The sequence below is a fragment of the Cygnus atratus genome, chromosome Z (genome assembly GCF_013377495.2).
Source record: "Cygnus atratus isolate AKBS03 ecotype Queensland, Australia chromosome Z, CAtr_DNAZoo_HiC_assembly, whole genome shotgun sequence".
NCBI classification, from domain to species: Eukaryota; Metazoa; Chordata; class Aves; order Anseriformes; family Anatidae; genus Cygnus; species Cygnus atratus.
Window position 1 is genome coordinate 15,246,772 of NC_066396.1, and position 20,435 is coordinate 15,267,206.

Below are 20,435 nucleotides of genomic sequence, written 5' to 3' on the forward strand. Positions count from 1 at the left end.
ACGATGAGAAACAACGTATTTCAAACCGTAAAAGTAAAGTGAAAGTAAAAACAACATATGAAGAACTACTGAATACTTTTTATTGAAAATTTTCATTTCATATATTCCAAAAGCATGCATTCTGTTTATATCCAGTCCTACTTTCTTGCTAATTAGCATTCACCATAAAAAGATTCAGGTTTCGCAGGAGTAATAGTTTTCCTATTAAATCATCATTACTTATGGTGTATGCTTTCAAAGCAGCTTTCCTTTCTTGAATACTCTGTTCATTCCGGAATCCTTTGCACAACTGTATCTGTAATTCAGCTTGGTTAAATAAAATTAGAGAATGCTATGCTACAAACAGAGAAATTACACAAATGTCAGTGGTATATTACCTTACTAATCAATACAGATTTAACAAATTCAGTACTGTCATAAATGAAGATAAACACTAAACCAAGACTGAGTTTGTTTTGTCCCTTTCTTGTTACAAACATTGATTCTGCACAAAGAATTGTTAACATTTCTCACTTCAGACATGATCTTATTGATTCAGTGGGATTTTACAAACTGTAGTAGAATGTATCAGTGGATCCTGATACTGCACCTAACCCACAAAAGTAAAGCATATAACTGTGATTTTAAAACAATGCAATTATTGCTTGTATCTTACTCTTGAGTTAAAAAGTTATTTTGGCACACTGTTTAGAAATAAGCTTTTCTTGTACATAATTTGTATCCCCAGGTCAGAAAAAGCTTTTGAGTATATTCCATCTTAATAAAAAAAAAAGAAAAAAAAAAGAAAAAAAAAGATTAAAGTGTCTGTTTTGCTTTTCTTCTATTCTTGATTGCAAAACATCAGACAGGAACCCCTAGGTCATAGTTTATGTTCCTGTCCTCACAAATGCAAGCAGAATGTTAGAAGAGAAACAAGGAAGACAAATTAATCAAGAATGCCGACACCTCCCACATAGAACTGAAAAACAAACTCTGGGTTAATTTAATTCCTTTATATTAATAAACTTTTTGTTGATGGAGTTTGACAGGTATTGTGTAATTCCAAGAGCACTGCTCTTTGCAAAACCTTAACTCTACACTCCTGTCACCTGTCTTGGTCTAATTTTCATTTGGGAGCAATGGAAATACTTAATCTATCATTTTTCCACTGTAGCAATTAAATGAATTTAGGCAATAGGCCATCCTTGCATTTTTAAGGTGCTTAGTTTGTTTTTCATGCTCAGTTTCCTGCCCTTTCCTGTCACTGTCAGGTGTCGCTAGTTTCACTTGCTCCTGCTGCTGGTGACTCTCAGGCAGCAGTGAGCAGACGTCACTGTCAGGACTCAGTGATGTCCTCTGCTAACAGCTGGCCGTGTCACCTGCAAGAATTTGGAAGTGCTCCACGACACTGTCAAGTGACAGAATTTCCTAGCTCTTCAAACAAAAGGTGTCGACAATGACAACATCAACTACTAGATGTTGAGTCTGACGATGCTGTCTGCCAATTTCAGGTTAACTGGTTTTTACAGCTGGCTTTCCCTTTTTTTCATAGTTTTGTACCTTGCCTAAGAATTTCCACACCTTCTCCTGGATGAACAATTTCTACCTGTTCATGGCTACCTGTCTGATCATGTATGTTATGGTCAAAAACTCTATGACGCCGACCGCTGTGAGGATGACGTCTTTGAGATTCAGAAGGAGCCTGATGGTGCTGATTTTTGGAATGACGATGGTGGTGGTGGTGGTGTCTGTGTTTGCGCAGTTGTTGGTGGTGATTTGAGTGTTGACCACTTGGTTTGGGTTCTACCTCTGATAGCTTTTCATCTGCTTTTTTAGTGATGTTTTCACATGTTTCACCAATATCAGGTTCCTGCAAAACAGAAGTTTATACAAAGCATTGTATTTAATTAAACTACTTATAAATATTAATCACCTAAGTATTTTCACAGTACTTAGAACTCAAGCAATGAGATATTTTAAACTGCTGTTTATAAGTATTTTTGAAAAACTCAGAGCAATGTAAGCGGTGAGCTACAGTCTGTATTTCCTTGCAGAAAAGAACAATGCATTTAACATTCCAGCTTCCAACAAAAATCAAGAAAATACAAAGACTATCCAAAAAAGTTCTCTCTGTAACCTGTCTGCCCTGGAGGTGGGTGGGGAGGGGAAATCCAAACATGTTGGCTTCAAGAACAGAGCCTACCACACCCTCTGAAAGGTGATGCAATTACAAAAGAAAAACTGGGAAGAAACATCTGCCTCCAAGATTTGTTCAAGGCACAAAAATCCCCTGTATCACCCACATCCCTAGCTTAACTGCAACTTTTCTGTGGTTGTACACTTCAGGCACAGGTAAGCACGTCAGTGGAGCAGCTACGAAAACCAATCTCATACCACTACGAGTTGGACTGTGGAAGATTTTTCCATAAAAATAGATAAACTAGTCAGCAATGTTTGTTCAGTTGCTGAAATTAAAGCTTTCTTTAAATAAGAACATTGCAGCTGGCAAAGTTGTTCAAAATGGTTTCTCCATCTGAAGATTAAAGCACATTCATGTGTCACTGCTGCCTGGTTGGCTGTAACTCTGTGTAATAGGGCAGGGAAGATTTTCTGTTACATACTTTTCGTGTCTTATTTCAGTTCCCAAACTGTTGTGTTTATCAGACTGCATGATTCCGACTGTGATTATTTCTGTAAGCACTAGGGGCTGAACGTGAGCTAGGCGCAAAGGTGCTTTGTGCCTTCTGAACATCATATGTGGTGTTTAGCATTTAAATACTTTGAATTGTCCCCCCTAAAGCTAGCCCAGAGGAAAAAAAAAAAAAGTGTTTGTTTCTGAAAGTGCTGCTTTGCTGAAAAGAAAAGAAAAGAAAAGAAAAGAAAAGAAAAGAAAGAAAAGAAAAGAAAAGAAAAGAAAAGAAAAGAAAAGAAAAGAAAAGAAAAGAAAAGAAGAGAAGATTTGAATGTATCAAAAGGAACCTTGTTTTACAACACTGGACAGGCCGGACAGGCTGGACAGGCCTCTTAACATTAAATTTTAGAAAATATAATTTACATAATAACTAATGAAAATATTCCCATATCTGACCTGCCTGAGGCCTACATTTAGCTGGAAAGCTGTATGATAGAAACCAAAACAATGATTCTTGTCGAACTTTCATGACTATGTATGTACGTTTCTTGGTAATCCTTGAAGTATTTTTGATCCCTAGTTACATGTAAAACAAAGCTACCTTTTTTTTTTTTTCATAATGGTAATAATTGTCACACTGTATTATCAGTTTTTAAAATTAACTATTGTATACTGCATACATTTACACTTATTTATATACAATATATTATTGTATGTTGTATACATTCAAATATAAACTAAAAGGAATAGTAACTCACACCAGCTCAGATTTGGCTCCCAGGTTTCCCACAAAAATATTATTTAATTACCTACCTGTCCCCAAAAACAGTATCTAAATGCTCACTAGCTCCAGAAACAGAATTACCATACAAAGTTGTATTTAGATTTCTGAAAATGATTTGCATTTATGTCAAGGGCAGGAATTTAAATAATCAGTCTATTCTAAATTACATCTAATTCATTTTCAAAAATATGTAAATGTTCTCTGTTAGACCCACGAAATGTGTAGACTCAAAATAATGTCTTTTGGGATTAATCACACTGAAGAAAAAAATTGTAAGTACCACTCAAATCCAGTTTACTTTCTTAGTATATATAGAATGAAACTAGAAAATACCGTATAAGAGCAATTTCCACACTTGTTTTCACAGTATGCAATCTTAATAGCTTCTTCTACGTAGTTGAAAGACAGGAAGGAATAGGGAAGACCCAGGTGATACACTAGGCGGCCGCATCTAAGAAGAGAAAGAACTTCATGGTTACATACACATAAAAATATATATAAAATTAAATATTTCTTCTTAGCATACCTTATTTTACACGTCAGTCCACCCATAATGTACAGACCAACGGAGAGCATTTTTCTCCAAGAAACTTACAGTAAAAAATAGTATCTGCCTTACAAATACCTGTCTGCTCAGCTGCGTCAGTCATAGTGTGAAGCCTGATTTCTGACTGACATAACAACTCTATGGGCAGAAAACTCAGCTTCAGCTGCACCCAGATTACCAAAGGTACCCATTAGCAAGACCTATTTTGCTAATGAGGAGGGCTGTTTGCGTAGTGGTACAAATCACCACTTGGTTTTTGTATCCAAAGAACCATAGAATATCAGAGTTGGAAGGACCCACACATCTCATCGAGTCCCACTCCTGGCTCCACGCAGGACCACCCAAAAAACAAACCAAATGTCTGAGAGCATTGTCCAAACACTCCTTGAACTCCAGCAGCTGGGTGCTGTGACCACTGCCCTGGGGAGCCTGTCCCAGTGCCCGACCACCCTCTGGGTGCAGAACCTTTCCCTAACATGCACTCTGATAGAAGGAATGTTTTAATGCAACTTAATGTTTTTTTTTTTGTTTGTTTGTTTTTGTTTGTTTTTTTGTTTTTTTGTTTTTTTTTTTTATGGGAATGAGCATTGTGATCTATCTCCATTAGTGATCTGGTGTGCATGAGGGGATTTTTACAGTGCGTATTTGCCCCAGTCTGTACTTTAATGTTCTGGTATGTCCTTGACCAGCTGGAATAAAAGTGTAAACTGTACACAAGGGCACCTTCTTATGCGCCCCACCTGCAATGTCAACAGAAGTTCCTCCAGCCTTAGCTCGCTACACGTTTGCAGTACACATCTAGGACCACGGATTGGCAGAACAAAAATTCCTAGAACCAAAATGGATCACAGCCAAACTATTGCCAAACCAATTAGCAGTGTCAGTGTAGGTGTATCCTATGTGTCGACAGCACAGAACTGTTCAACCTTTAAATGTGGGCCAGGTATCAGCTTTAGGGCCCCTCCATGGACAATATACAGTCTCGTTCCGTTTGTCTGTCATACAACAGCAACCTTCCATACCGGGGCATATTTGCTCCCTAATTTAGCATTTGGTTCCTAATTTCATCATGTTACCCAAGAACAACAACAAAAAAAAAAAGGTTAAATAACTTTCTATAACAAACTTCATTATGCTTCAGTATGAACTGAGAATGTTCTTTACGCTAGCATAATAGTAACTTAGATGGACATCTTATAAGTGCAAGAATTTTCAAATAATTTCCATCACTTCAAAACTGGAAAATCAGGATTTCAATTAAATATTTATTACTAGTTCTGCCAAAAGATACATGTCCCAGTGATACTTTCTGCAACTTCGGCCAAAATGTTTTCGTGAGAAGTCAGGTAGCTCAGGTATCTTTTCTGGTTCTACTTTCAGATACATGGATGTAATGAAGTTGTCAGAGAATAAAAACAGCTTAAGACCAGAATCATCAAATTCTACACTCAATTATGTTATTCTAAAATTAATAGCAGTAAATATTAGGCAGTAGATTATGAAGAAGAGTAATTATGAAGAATAATGTACTTATCCCAAACTCACTTATGCAAAAGCAGACTTTTCTTTTTGTAGCTTCCTTTTTCCAGTAAAAGTGCAAGTGCTTTACTCAGTGCAACTTAGATTATAACGTCTTTGTTAGGAGATTATTTTAATGAATTAATATAGAGATTCACAAAGCATTACTCTAAATATGTCCAATTATTTTCCTGTTTTTCCTTTTAAACACAGACCTGTCATAGATGAGAAAATCATCTTTGTTTCCATTTAAGGTGGTCCACACATCAGCTTGGTGTTCATCTTGTTGGTAGACAGTAATGTACTCTGAAACACTTTCTTTCAGTAGGTGAAATTTCTTCTGGGAATAAGCTCCTTGATGGTTGACAACCACATACGAGACATTGACAAGTCCTTCATTCTCTAGCTTCACTCTCAGGTCCTCCAGTCTAGAGGAGAATGTGAAGAAGCAAGACCATAAAGCCATCGGGAATTGTAAGATTTTTTTTGCTTTGCAATACAAAAACATTATTCTTAAATGTATGCATGCTTCCAGACATAAGTTAATTTCCACACTCAACAAAATGTAACGTGTTCCATGTTCCTTACATTACAGCTATTTTTTTCCCTCTGAGTTTTAATGTCAACAATCTAAAAATATTAAAACATTCCTGATATTTCCCATAACTATCCATTATGTCGTTGGACTTGATGATCCTGAAGGTCTTTTCCGATCTAAATGACAGCATGATTCTATACTGTCACCAAGCCAGACTCTACAAAAGCTTAGAAAGCTAAGTAAAGAAGACATCTGTTTTCAGATGAATTCAGTGATATTTTTATTGCAGTTCTTTCACACTCTTCATGGTCTAACAGAGATAGCTTATGAGATGTCTTTATTCAAATGCTGAGCTTTGGGTCACATAGTTGGTTAAAGAATGCACAGAGTGAATGTATCAGGAAGACAAACAATCAAGAAAGCAAACCTTTATAATATAATAGGTTTGTATAGTAGTCAGACATGATAGTCAGAAAAGGGATGTTACATTAGCAGGATTGAAAAAATGGCTATATAGAGTGTGTTCAAAACCTGGCTGGCAGGAATCAGTCTTCCTCTTTTTCTGTTCCATCACAAACCCCTTTTTCCTTGCTACCTAGTACAGAAAGCTGCTTTCTTGCTGTAAAACGTTTCCGTTCATTTGACCAGGATCATTCCAAATAAATTACTCTACAAAACACGTTCGTTTTTTCACTTTCAGGAGGTACTCTAGGACTTGAAAGAATACAGCCTTTCTAAAATGCATGGAATCAAGTCCAACTACCATGAAAGCCAACTACAAAGTTCACTTTTGACTTTGATGGAGGTAGAAATTTACCATTTTTTCAAAATCCATCTCTTGAAAAATTTGAAAAGACTATTATTATATGAACTTATGCAGCCTAGGGGAGAAAACACGTGTTATTACAGTGATGAAAATCAAGCTGTGAAACCAGCAGTATGAATTTTTAAGCCAAAGTGATTTCACAACCACTAAATTAATCCAAGGGTTGTATGTAATTCCTGTTTGGGTCAGCTCAAAGTTATTTTCTTGCTCCTGTTACTGTCATGGTACCTAGTTATTTCTACTGAGGTAGGTTCAAGAAACCAGTGCACTAACATCTCAGGACCTGGACAAAAATTTAACAGAGATGATTCCCTTAAATGCCTTTTCAGTTTTTGCAAGGCCAGTTCCTACTGGATCTTCTGGATTATTTTTTTTTTTGTACCTAGAACCTCTGAATAGAGGCTGGGATAGCACATTAAAAATGTGCATTTTGATTTGTCGTTCCCTTTACAGATTTTACATAAAAAATGAGAGATAACTGGTCTGTTTCAGATGTTCTAGCCAAGTCAGAGAATTATGTTTCTTGGCTTCAGCATGTTACTACATTAATTATCTGTTCCTAGCTGAAGCATCTCTCTTGAGGAACTGTTTCTGTTGGCTTTCTGTGTGTTTTGGGTTTCATTAATGTCAAGTTGATCATATCTGATGCTGTAAATACCATCTGGAGAACATGATCTGTTAGTCAGGATGAAGCTAAGAGCTGAAGAATCTTTGCCACTGGCACACAATCCTCCTACACCAGGCCACATACGCCAGCTGGGATTGCCAATGGCTTTTGAGGAAGCTAGTGTTCACTGAGTGCCTCTGTAGTTAGGCACATGTATTATTATCCTCAGATGGCTTTAAAAAATCGACCACTCATGTTTTAACGAACGCTGGGAAAGAGATTTACACTCACCTGGAAGCCTGCAGGAGGCACAGATATCAGCTAGCTTGGAGGAGAGCCACCACCATCACCGAACCCCTTGAGTTCAGCATTGGGTTCTCCTCCCCGACCCGCCATTCGGGGGGCTCCTGGCAGTTCTGGGTCTCTGTCCCTCCTCCTGGGAGGAGACAGAGAACCAGAACTAGCCCCAGCCCTGCCCACATGGCGGGGCTTTATCTGAAAAGAGAGAAAATAAACAAAATGAGATCAATGCCTAAACGAAGTTCAGACCCTGAAATTCCCATAACAAAACAGTAAAGTAAAAAAGTAAATAAAATAAAAGGACATAAAATTGAACTACTGTTGACTCCTTAATCATATTTCTTCCATTTTGCAGTTGAGTTCTCGTATATTAAGTAGATTATAATTTGTTGTTGTTGTTGAAAAGTGTTCAGAATAACTGAAATTTCTTTTAATGCTACTAAACAGCCCCATTTCCTGTTTTTTGAAATCAGTTGTGCTGAGCCAGTTTACACCAGTAAGAATCCAGGCCATTTCACTCCAGATTATGGTATGAATCCAACCCGCTCAACAGCAAGTCCACTGACTTAAAAGAAATTGCACCACCAGAGTGTTTTGATACATAGCAAGCATTACAGATCCTAGCAGGAAAAAAAAAAAAAAAGACAAAATTTTTTAAAAGTCAGTTTGTAGCACTTGGATCCCGTTGAGAAATCTCTGAAGAATACAGGAATAGAAACAATTTTGCAAAAGCAGGAAATGAAAACTCAAGTTTCAGATTTGCCATATCTTACAAAAACTCCTGACCACACTGAGCCCATTTAATGTTTATGAAAATCAAAACATACAAGAAATTCTGTAATTATCCTTCTATTCCAATAGCATAATAATTTTGGCTTAAACGTGCAGGAAACTCTCAAATAAAGTATTAAAACTGTTCCCAAACACATCCTAGGCTGCAGAATTGTATAATTCCAACACACACATCAGAGTCTGATAGTAAACACAGGATGTTTTGGAAACAGTAAGTTCTGATATAGGCTATGCTTATCACCAATCTTGTCACATTCTAAAAAAAAAAAAAAAAAAAAAAAAACTTTTAATTATTGATCTTTCAAACAAGAGGCAGCTGCTGCAGAGCCAGCATCATTTTGAGAAATTCTGCTGTCCCCACGTTCCCTGCCTGCAGTTCTACCAAAATCATTTTTGTGTACAACACTTTGAGGATGAGATAGTGGCCCAATAAGCATCAGCAGAGGCAGCTGTTCACTCTTTCCACAAGTCTGGGAAGCCGTCCACCTTTACGGGGCTCCGTCAGGAAGGTGTGAAGCTCCTATGCAGCCTCCAGACGGGAGCTCTGCTCCAACTCAACACTTCCCTTCGCTTTTCATTTTCCAATGGAAATTTCCACAGTCGGCCTTTTCAGCTGGAGAAACAAGCGGACACCCTGCCAAATCTGAAGTCCCGGCTCTTTGTCAAAGTGAAAACAGCAGACTTACCCCTTCCTCCCCACTCGCCTTGGCAGCCCCGCTCCGCTGCGCCGCGGAGGAAAGCAGCGTGAGGAGCAGGGCTGCGGTATTTATACTGCTCTTGTTTATCTCGCTGTGCAGACACGGTTCAAAGTTCAGGGAGCTCATTCCGAACGACCTTGCAAGCAAAGCAAACCCCTCCAGCAAAAGTGGCCAAAATATTTCTGGGTTAACTAATTGCGAACAGAAACGTTTTGTCACGCGGAACGGCGAGGAGTGCCAGGCGCGAGGGCTGAATTTCGGGTCGTGCCAGGCGCCGGTCACCCCAGAGAGCTGGAGGCAGTGGTACAGCCAGTGGGGAGGGGTGGGCCAACGAGTCCTCATTTTGTGAACACAGCCAGAGGGGGAAGGTACTTCTCCATTCACAAAAATGCTGAGCTAGCAGGTTTTTGCACTTATGCTTTATCTCGTGGTTGCTTAGAGGGTGGTGTACCCAGGCTGAGCGCCTGAGCAGTGCAGAGCTCCTCTTGCACAGCTGCTCTGGGTTACGTCAGCTGGCATTAAAACTTGTGGAGAATCTGCCAGTTCGACAGCTTATGCCGGAAGTTAATGTCCAGATCTCCTGACATTTAAAGCAGTGTAGATGCACGAAAGCCATGGAGCTCTACCTACTGGTGGCAGCCATTTATCTCTGCTACGTTTTCTTTCCACATTGTCATCACTGAGATGCCTGAGAACATTTGTGTGAAGCTGTTTTCTTACCCCTTCCTCAGAGAGGGAACTGTTCATGCATGAAATGTTTTACTTTGACAGCGATTTGCTTGAGATAGATTTCCTTCAAAGTACATGTTCATGGATGTTTATGGAGAAATAAGTGTTTAAAAGCAGTATGCCTGCAGAGTTTAAGGTGGTGAGATTTACACTGCTTAGCTCTGTGGCCTGAGACTGTCTCCTGCATAGACGAGCTTCATGCTTCTGGTCGAAAGTCTTGTTGGGCATGAGAAATGGAACTGCTGACCTCAGGGTTTATCGTCAGGATGTGCTACACTCAAGCCAGTGGAAAGAAGGACAAAGATCTGAAGTTTTATTCCATAGTCTCTGAGGACACAGTGAAGAAAGCAGAAACAGATGTCTGACAGGGACTGGTTTGTTTGTTTGTTTGAAGTGGGACGTGCTCATGTTGCTTATGTTGTTAGTGAAGTTAATCTCTGTGTACTCTGCCAGGCCTCATAGCTGGAACCAAGCCCTCAGAACTGTGATGATGTCCTGTACTGTTGCAAGAGACAGATTACTTGCTGAGCCTGCTGCCTCAAGATAAATTGTTGATTTTCAGTGCTAATAAAGCCCTACAGGGTTTGCTGGAAGTATTTGGTACACATCAGGTCTGTCAATTCCTAAATGAGCACTGAAGCAGCTAAAAAGAAATGCAGCAGGTACAGCTCTATGAACAGGGAAAGGAGTAAGATACAGCTCAGTAGTAACTGACAATTGGTGTCTTACCAGTTACTGCAACCCAGGCGGAAATACTATGAAATAAAGAGCAGTATTCCATTCCCATTTCTTCTGCAGCTATGCAGAGGGACATGCACAACGCTTAATTAACCAGTGCTGAGCCCACGAGCTGTATGTTATACCACTGAGCGCAGCTGAGACTCGCAGCTCAGAACTACTGAAGAATAAAGGGTCCAGACAGAGTGAGCTGAAACAGCTGACTTATAAATCAGCTAACTTCCTGATGAGGATGGAAATCCACAGTGGTCACTGCTGAAAAGTTAGTATTTGCTCCCAATAGTATGCAGAGACACCTGCAGACCCTCAGTTGCCTTACAGAGATGAGAAGCAGCAGTTCTGTTACCAGCTATCACTGTGCTGATGATTACTGTTTATTACATTATTTAGTATTACATTACATGATAGCTATTACAACCTTGACAATGTTGAGAGGAAGGCCTTAACCACATTCATAATTATAAGCCATAAGCATCTTGCCCTATAACATTCACCCTACCTAAGACCATTGTTCTGCCTCAAGATTTCTTGAGGAAGAAACTTTTCCCATCTTAAAGCAAGTGGTAAGGAATATATGTTGGCTGTGGGTGTAGATGGTTCTAATTCAGTTGTTTTAGAAATGTATGACCCCCTAAATATGTTTAAACTTCTGTCTGAAGCATTACCATTTCTGAGTGGAAAAAAAATCAACTTCCACATTTTTTAAATAAATAATTGTAAAATTTATAGTATAAAATTCTAAACATTCAGTTTCTTACAGCCTGCCTCCGTTAATTAGAAGGCTCCTGTAGCGCGTTATCCATAGCTTCTAATGAAATAATTGTCCTAAATCTTAATTTTGATTTCCAATGCAAGTATTTTCTTAGTTGTTGAGAATGTTCTAGTCTCACTGCAGGAGGCAGTTATCAGCTCTAATTTGGACAAGTCTTCAGTTTCAAAGAAAATAATTTTTATAATTATCATCCTGTTACTACTCACTCTCTTTCCTAGCAGGGGGGAAAAATGGTTCTGGGGGAAATAACAGCCCTGTTCCCTTCATATTGAGCATAAACTGTACACTTTTTGATATGTATCAAACTTCTCAAAGCATAACAGCACAGAAATGCCAATGTGAAGGAAATTTGGAAATTAACTGATGTTTACTATTTCTGTCATCTAGATTGGTAATTGGCATCATACACATTTCTGAAAAAAATCCCAGATGGACATGGAATTATGAGGCTGTTGGCAATTATACTCTGGTAAAGTCTGCTGTAGTGATTTGCAACGTGTGCAAATAATGAGAGAACAGAGGCAGAACGTGGATCCAGCACAAATTCTGTCACAAGATCTCAAGACTTCAGTGTCTTTGCTCTTGGGACTGAAGGATGTCACAAACAGGGAATTCAAAGTCCATCAGCAGATTGTAAGTCTCCTCTGATTATTCTTGTATGTATTCTCATTTTATAACGTTGTAACTATGTCAACTCAGTGAACTTACTCATAACTTTACAGAGGATTAATTTACAACAAAAACAGGCCATTGACTTAATGCTTAACCTTAAACTTTGGTTAAATGCTGTAAATAAAGGTTAATATAAGTGAAAACTAAGAATATATGTTACAATAAAATAGATTCAGCAAAATAATCGGAACCACAAGTTCCTTAGTTAAAGTAACTCCGGAAAGAGGGAGAGCAGTGCAATATTGGTCTTCTGCCAGAGCAGTGCAAGATAGCCAAATGCATACTTGACAGAATTCAAAGGAAGCAACAAAAGATGTTGCTTCAGACACTGAGTCCTGGAGTTTGCTTCAGTGAACTAAGGAACAGCTGATAAACACAGCTGTCCATTTAAAAAATAACAATGGGTCTAAAAGAAGCTCCGATTTTTTAAATAGATGTTTTGTTTTCCTTCTTGGAAATTCCATTTTAATAATGCAGTATCTTTCTCTACTTTAACCTATCTGTCTCACACTGTAATTAACAAGGAAAATCATTTTTCCATCAGACATGTCCTCAGTTATAATCATTGCACACATTACAAGTTCAAACTGACCCTATTGCTGAATATCTACATATGTTCTGAGTTCCTTGTTGGTTCCGTTTCCTTTCTGCACTTATCCTGCAATAACTGTGTCAGCCTACAAGTTCCACACCACCTCAGTGGGCCTAAGACCTGTGGGCATCATATTGTCTGAGAACGAGCAAATTACCTAATGGTACGTACTTAAGAGGTTGTTAAGAAGAAGTGGTTGAGATCATAGGTATAGGAAATCTTCTATACTTTTGTGTGCTTTAGCATATTTAGTAATACTTAGCAGTCTTGTGATCTACAGAAGAAAACTGAAAATGCCCTTGGTTTGGTTCTGCTTAGGCTCCTGGTGTGGTAGACAATAAACCAGGAAAAACAAACATAATCACACAGTGCCCGAAGCTGGCTGGCTGTACAGATCTCCTACATGGATCTCATATTCCACACAGTGATCCCTGATCCCTCTTTCCACAGGGATGATGCACTTGCACCTGGGATTCAGCAGGCAGTTTCAGGCTTTCCAGTACTGGGCACTGAGTCTGTGAATAACTAAAGCGATTAAAGATCTGGACTAAGGAATATGAGTTCATGAGTTCAATAGGTTAAACAACCCCTCTGATTTTGCTGTATTTAGACAGTTCTCTTCACATTAACAGACCAGGCCTTAAAGAGGGTGTAGCTGTAATTATAACTTTAGAATATCAGCAATACAGACAACTCCCATTAATGTCTTTATACCCAATAACTCTCCTCAGGAGATGTGGAAGAAAATGATTCATTTGCTAAATTCACAGCAGTTCACTCCAGGTGACAGTAAAGGTCTCTCACCACAAATACCCATAAAAACAAGTTCTTGTTAATGATTTATAACAGGTCATCCAAGCATAGCTCACTGCACTGAACCCTAGCTGGAGAATGGAAACTATAACAGCATAGTGCATAGGCTTCAGTGACAACATACTGTGAACTTTACAGGAAATTCAAAGCTGTTTTTTGCTAACCTGTTGTAAAATACATGAAAACTGAAGTGAAAACTGGGTCCAGCCAATGAATGAGAGGGATTTTGTATGCAAAAGGCTTTTTTCAAGATCTGTTGAGTTGTGATGAAAAAATTGACGATGTATTTTCAGTCAAATTCCTTTTTGTGGCTCTATGTTGCCTTATTTTCCTGATATATAGCAGTGGCTGCCAACATCATGGTCTGCAACAGATGTTAGAATTGCTTAGGGGTAGATTCAGATAGCTGAGTGCAAGATGGAGATCATTTTACATGAAATGGAGTTTGACAAACTTTAAAAAAAAATGTGGCTTCAAATACATAATGTTGCAGATTGATTGCTGATGATACTTCTTTTCAGATATTATAGACCTGGAATGCTGAACTGTGAAAAAATCTTGTGTGCCCTTCTTAGGGCAAGAGTATGCGAGTGTGCCACCAGCACCAGTAACAAAGGCATAACTGACTAAACCAACCATTTATTCCTATCCTGTCCATCTTGGAAATGCAAAAGCAGCTGCAATTTCAGCATCAAAGCATTCTCAGTAGCTTGTTGTCTGTGAACTGCTGAAGCAATTTGAAGATGAAATATAAAAATAGATAGATCTAAGTGAGTCTTCACTTAACAGAGTACATTTTACAGCTACAGCATTCAAGGAGATGAAATTGATAGCCATCTACTCCTCTGCTCCCACCATGAGTAAAAACTATTTTCACAAAAAGAGGGTTTCCTAGAACCAAAATGAGCTCCAAATGTAAATAGTTCAATTGGTCTCTGTACATAAATAAATATTGTAAAGCAATGCTGACCTTCTAAAGACTGGTGGAAGGTCTGAACTGTTTTATTAAGCATATGTTATATGGAAGTAGAGGGAGAGTTGCATCTGCTTGCAGCAATCAAATTCTGAACAGACTAACCACCTCCCTCTGTTTCTGAAAGCTGATGGAAATCTGGAAGAGTCAAATCTTCAAGTTAGATCAGTAAACACCAGTTAATATGAGAAAAGGACTTGTATCAACTATCTTAAGGTAACGCCTTTCCAGTTGTCATCAGTGCTATTATTTAAAGAGAAAGCCATAGTGACTAAAACTCAGTCCCTGCCTAGATTTAATTTCTGATAACAAAACTATACTGACTTTACAAGTTTTGCATTCAGCAAATAGTATTTCAGCAGCTACATTACCATTTACTGATATATAGCTACTTGGTATTTGCATCCCACACTCCCCACACTCAGAATGTAATGAGAATGCTGCATAATTGCATACCTTCTAGAAGTGTTAATTGCCAATTTATTTAATGGACAGGAATAGCTTTAGTACTGGAGCACATAATATATTTTCATAAATTCATATCAAATGGTGAAAAAAAAGATCAGTTAGTAAGACTATCACCAGCTTTAGATTTGCATGTATTTCCTACTATCGTAGAATCACAGAATGGTTTGGTTTTGAAGGGACATTAAAGACCACCTAATTCCAACCCCCCTGCCATGGGCAGGGACACCTCCCACCAGACCAGGCTGCCCAGTGCCCCATCCAGCCTGGCCTTGAGCACTGCCAGGGACGGGGAATCCACAACTATTCTCTTGAAGATTTCACATTCGTTCTGAAAATTATAATTAAGTAACATACACTTATCTGTGTACGTTTTGGATTAAATATATATTTAATGTAGCAGAAGTTCCCAAACTTGTGATGTTACAGTCCAATAATTTACTTTTCACAGATGCAGTTCTTGAATATAACCGTGAAGTCAAAGTAAAATTCTCCCTACAGAATATTATTTCTGTCGTATATTGGCAATGGGCCTTCAAAGACTGGGCGCTACTACTCCTTACAAATGTTTTATCCCTACATTGGCAGTCTTACTATTCTCCTATGGCTTTGGTCTCCTACATTTTGGGCTGTTGGGGGAAGAATTAAAAAAGAGAAGTAGAACTGCAATGGCATTCCAGCATAAAGGCCACAGTATGCAGCACAGCACAGAGGAAATAACATGGTGTTTGAAAGAAAGAGAAGGGAGAGTATAAAAGAAGATATATGACATCTTGCCAGAGGACAACTTTGGAAGTACCTGCACAAGCAATCATACTATGTCACATCACTCCAAATCAAAAAGACATGAAAAAATCTGCCCTGCAAAATTCACTAGCAGCCCCTCTTGGTTGCTTCAATGGAATTGTCTCTATTTCAAATGCTTGGATGAACTTTTTGACTTGTCTAAGAATTCACACTGAACAGGCTTCATATCGTATATCTAACTACAGGCAGCAACAACATTACTCACTTTTGAGTCTCCTCACTATCCAGTTCCAAAATCATTGGCTCAACTTGTGGAACTTGAAAAGTAACTGAGTCCTTGATCTGACTAGAAGTAGTCATCACAGCATGCCCCAACATCTCTCCAGTCAGTAGAGGTCTGCGTGGCTGTTCATTTGTGGCCCCAGATCTGTAAGGACTCTTGCAGCACTACAAGGAGAGATGTGTTCCAATTTTACTTTGTTAAGCCCTCATCTCTAGCTGACCTTAGCTGATGTTCAGGTTTTTGTTTTGTTTTCTCTTTTTTCTGGCTGTCTCTTGGCAGCAACACTTGCCCAAAAATACTAGTCTCATATCCCTGATATTATTCACTAGATATTATTTAAATATGAGGCATATAACAGTCTCAAAGGTAGTTTTACAGGGATTAAAGCTAAGGAGGTGATTGTATTCCCAGCAGAGCCCAGAGTCAGTGTTTCTTGGTGTAACAGCTTAGCAGCTCCCACACCCATCTTTGACCAATGGTTTAATCCAGCCTTCTACACTGTAAGCTGCATTTCTCTGAACATTTGCTTGTCAGCAAAAAAAAAAAAAAAGGCAGAAAAACAAAACAGGGATTTGTGCTGATCCTGCATCACAGTCTTTGCCAGATTTCCTGTAAGAACTCATGAAGAGGAAACAAAATAAGAATGTGAAGTGAAAAACACTTGCTGCACTTCAAAAATCATGGCAATAAAGCTGTAGAACATTCTCTCCAATACAGCTAGAAGACATTCAGAAGGAGAGGCAGACCAGAAAGCTAAATGCATAAGTGATCAATCCTATGACTGCAATAATAGTAATAATTAACAATAAATGATTTTCAGTTGTATTCCCTTTTTCATTGCAGAGTTCCTGATGTCTTGCTTGCAAATGCTTTAGGTTAATGATGAAATTTCTGCTGATTGTTTAACACAGATATGTGCTTAAGGTAAGTTACAAAATACCTACTTAAGGGATCAGGCAGGGTTTCAGACATCTAGTTCTCCTGAAACTGAATGAAGGGCTTCAGTCTCCACCATTCAGGCAAATCATTGTGCCTTTAGCAGCTCAGGCACTGCTTGAGGCTTGCAGTGTGGATCATACATGAAGCTGGTATTAGGAACTTAAATGAAAGAACGGGTGCTTTTTCAGCAGCACATGTAGTTTGGTGTCTGCTCCATCTGTGCGCCTGCAAATGGAGTAGTTTAGCTGCTGTTGTAAATGGCACAGTTACAGTCAATGTGACACATAGCACACATGGTCTTGCATGGATGGGTGGAATGCTATGCTAGAAAGAAAAAAGTAATTGAAGATTCTCCCCTAGATACCAGGAAGAATTATTTCTAGGTTGTCTGCTTTCTCATTTTTTTACTGCACTCAGTATTATCTACCTTAATTGCATGTGGGATGTTGCCCTGATTGTCTCCAAGTTCCAAAGTAAATTTTCATCTATGGTTAACATTTTATGAACATATCAGTCAGACTTTATTTCTCCTCAGCAATAAGATAGTCCATAGGTCTACAGTTTTATAGGAAGATGATGTAGCCTGAAAGGAGGAGTAATCTAAAATTATCTGTTAATATTCCTGTGTGTATAACACAGGGAACAGCAGAACTGATAGTGCACTAGGTCAGAAACTTTTCTGCCAGTTTAGCTTTCATCCTTTGCAAACCCTTTAGATTTCCATGGATCATTAAATAGTACGGGAAAATCACCATGTTTCACTTCCTGATGTTCACTGTTGCTTAACAAATAAACACAAAACAAAAGCATTTTTTGCAAATCAGGTTATGGAAGATTTCCTTGTGAAAATCTGGGTTACACATGAAGATGTAGTATATACACAATATCCTTATAACAATGTTTTTGTATGTTATTTCCACTTATGGTGCACTTATACAAAAATGGATTATGTTTAAGAACAAACACAGGTAACATTTTAACTTTTTTTTTTTTTAACATTTTCCTGAAGAGGTTTCCCAGCCAAACACTGACATAGCCAATGCTGTTGAATTTATATGCTGTGATAAAATGAAAAAATCACAAAGTACTTAACACCTACTGTTACTTTAGCACTAAATCACTATGCAATCCTTTTAGGAATGCTTCTCATAATTCTGCAAAAGTCAAGTCACTATGGTTTATGGATCTGATAAACCCATGAATTCTAATATTTGTTCTTTCTTCCAGAAATTCAAAATAATATAAAAGAAAATATTAGGATTAAAAGAACTCAACAATCCTCTCTCCCAGCATTCACCAGACACTGTTCTCCCTGATTTCACTAGTCAGCTAACTTTCCTGGGGCTACAAAAGTATGAAACTTACACACAGCAGACCAGATTTGGCATGGAGCTTGTAAGGCGGCAGGCAGTACTGAGTAGACATAAATGCACATCCTGTACTAGCTGTGCACTTCCTCTGAAAACATAAAGATAACAAAGGAACAAGCCGATACCCTTGTGTCACAGATGCATGGTTTAAGGATTTTTAGTATCAGTTCACAATTCAGCATGTTACAGTTTTTAAGTATTACATTTTACAGTTATCACTATAATTTTGACTTTCATTAGCTCCTTACATCTTCCCTTTGCTCTTGGGAGAGTAATAGAATGAGGAGAATTATCAGAAGAGCCCTTTATCATTCTGTCTGAGGCACAGCCCATATTTATTTTCCTTTACAAAATTCAGACAGTCACTGGTATTGTCTCACTATGCATACCTATCAAAGTGGTTCTATAGATATGTTTTTCTCTTGTGTAACAGCATACATCTGCCTTGCTCTAGGCATGACATTAAAGCCCTTTTATGCACGGAGCAAGACATTGTGCAATGGAAACATGCTGGGTCTTCTAACATAGAAAAGATTTCTTACATATGATTGCTATCGTTACAGGAATAAGCAGTTATTTCATAAGGCTTTTTAAATGTAAGAGAACAGAAAAGGCCACATTATAGCTATCTGAATTCCTTCTCTACCTGGATGAATTATTTGGTCATGATCAGGACATTGTGGTAGTATATCTGGGTGTGTACGAATGCACTAAGCAATTTTCACAAACATTTGAGGAGCCAGACAGGATTCTCCAGCAGGTTGAGTATAGATCAGGCTGCTGGGTAGACAGCTTTGAACAAGATAATCTAATGGTCCCCTTGGTCTTCATTTATAATCTGAATCAACTGCTTTTGGAAAATAGTTACTTGCTCAATCTGGCACATCAGCACACCTTCTGAATTCTTGGTCTCACCACCTGCAGTTTATTAATTCCCTCATTTCTTCAGACAAGAGGGTTTTTTAATTAAATAATGAAAGTGTATGATTCAAACTTCTACCTCAAAAAAGAAAAACGTATGATTCACATTTTTCTATAATTAGTTTAGTATTCATTTTTCTCTGTTTGCTACTTTACAGATCTCCCTGGGAAAGGCTGCCAACACTTAGTCTGGCTGAATGTTCTCTGCCTTCTTCAACACTGCTGTTCAAAGTCCTGAGCTGGAGAACATCTATGCTTCATTATGATGCCCAAACTCAGTGGAATGTTGTGTCCAGAAGTCTTATCAGGCTATCTTAATGAATACAGATTTTTCCAGAGCGTCACTGAGGTGATTCAAGGGAAAAAAAAAAAAAAAGGAAAAGAGAGAGAGAGAGAGAGAGATTTTTTAGTCATAGAAATGGCTAATACGGATTGAACTACGGATACGGATAAAGATCATTCGCATGTTTGTTTAACACACTATAAACCAGGTTATTTTGAGATTTACAACTTGTCACCCAACACTACGGAGGACAGACAGATTCTTTACGGATCCTTGGCAGAATGAGGACAGGCCACACGATTCTGGTTATAATTAGAGATTTATATTACAGAAGAAAGAAATCGACAATCAGCATCGTTTGTTGTCTACATTTTCTAGCACTTAGCATAGCCTGCAGCTGCACAGAATTTCTAGAATTCTCAGTTATAGAGTCACCTTTTTTTCAGTCACCTGGCCAGACCTTCTGCAGACTGGGTCAAATCCTTATCTATCGGTTCACGATACAGTCATAACCTAGACTCAGGCTTTATGTAAAAGAACGTGTCACTCACTCAGTCCTGGGAGGGAGGACGAAGACGATGGTGGAGACATCCCTGGCCACTAGGGGATCACGGGTTGTGCCGTCCAGCTGTGCCTCCAGCCCAAGTCCCACTTAGGGTTTGCTGCTGCCTGAATTTTACAGACACCGTTCCCCATGCTGTTACACTTCCCTGTTCCAGGACGGGTGTCACCATCTCCAGGCAACCCTGCAGCTGGGTGTTGAGAATGCTGATGGGCTTAGCCACGGTGTCAGAGGGTGTCCCCACACCCACACAGGAGAGAGAAGGGGGCAAGGGTACTCATTAACAGCCAGCTTACGTATTAGGGGTATTCACCTTATGGCTGGTTCTGCTAAGCACTCTGCCAGGGGTCAGGAG

The 20,435-nt window shown here is 38.7% G+C and overlaps 1 protein-coding gene and 1 long non-coding RNA gene across 2 annotated transcripts; one reads left to right on the forward strand and one right to left on the reverse strand.

Annotated features, from left to right (window-relative positions):
* Window positions 1-58: 58 nt before the first annotated feature.
* SELENOP (selenoprotein P) lies at window positions 59-9,316 on the reverse strand. The gene is made up of 5 exons (XM_035566165.2): window positions 9,210-9,316; window positions 7,723-7,926; window positions 5,676-5,888; window positions 3,729-3,846; window positions 59-1,849 (listed from the first exon to the last, which is right to left on the reverse strand). The coding sequence occupies exons 2-5, from the start codon at window positions 7,911-7,913 to the stop codon at window positions 1,202-1,204; spliced, it is 1,170 nt and encodes a 389-aa protein (XP_035422058.1). The 5' UTR covers window positions 7,914-7,926; window positions 9,210-9,316; the 3' UTR covers window positions 59-1,201.
* Window positions 9,317-11,939: 2,623 nt separating this feature from the next.
* Window positions 11,940-19,579, forward strand: LOC118257797 (uncharacterized). The gene is made up of 3 exons (XR_004781706.1): window positions 11,940-12,093; window positions 16,849-16,929; window positions 19,394-19,579. It is a non-coding gene; the product is annotated as an uncharacterized LOC118257797 (long non-coding RNA).
* Window positions 19,580-20,435: the final 856 nt, after the last annotated feature.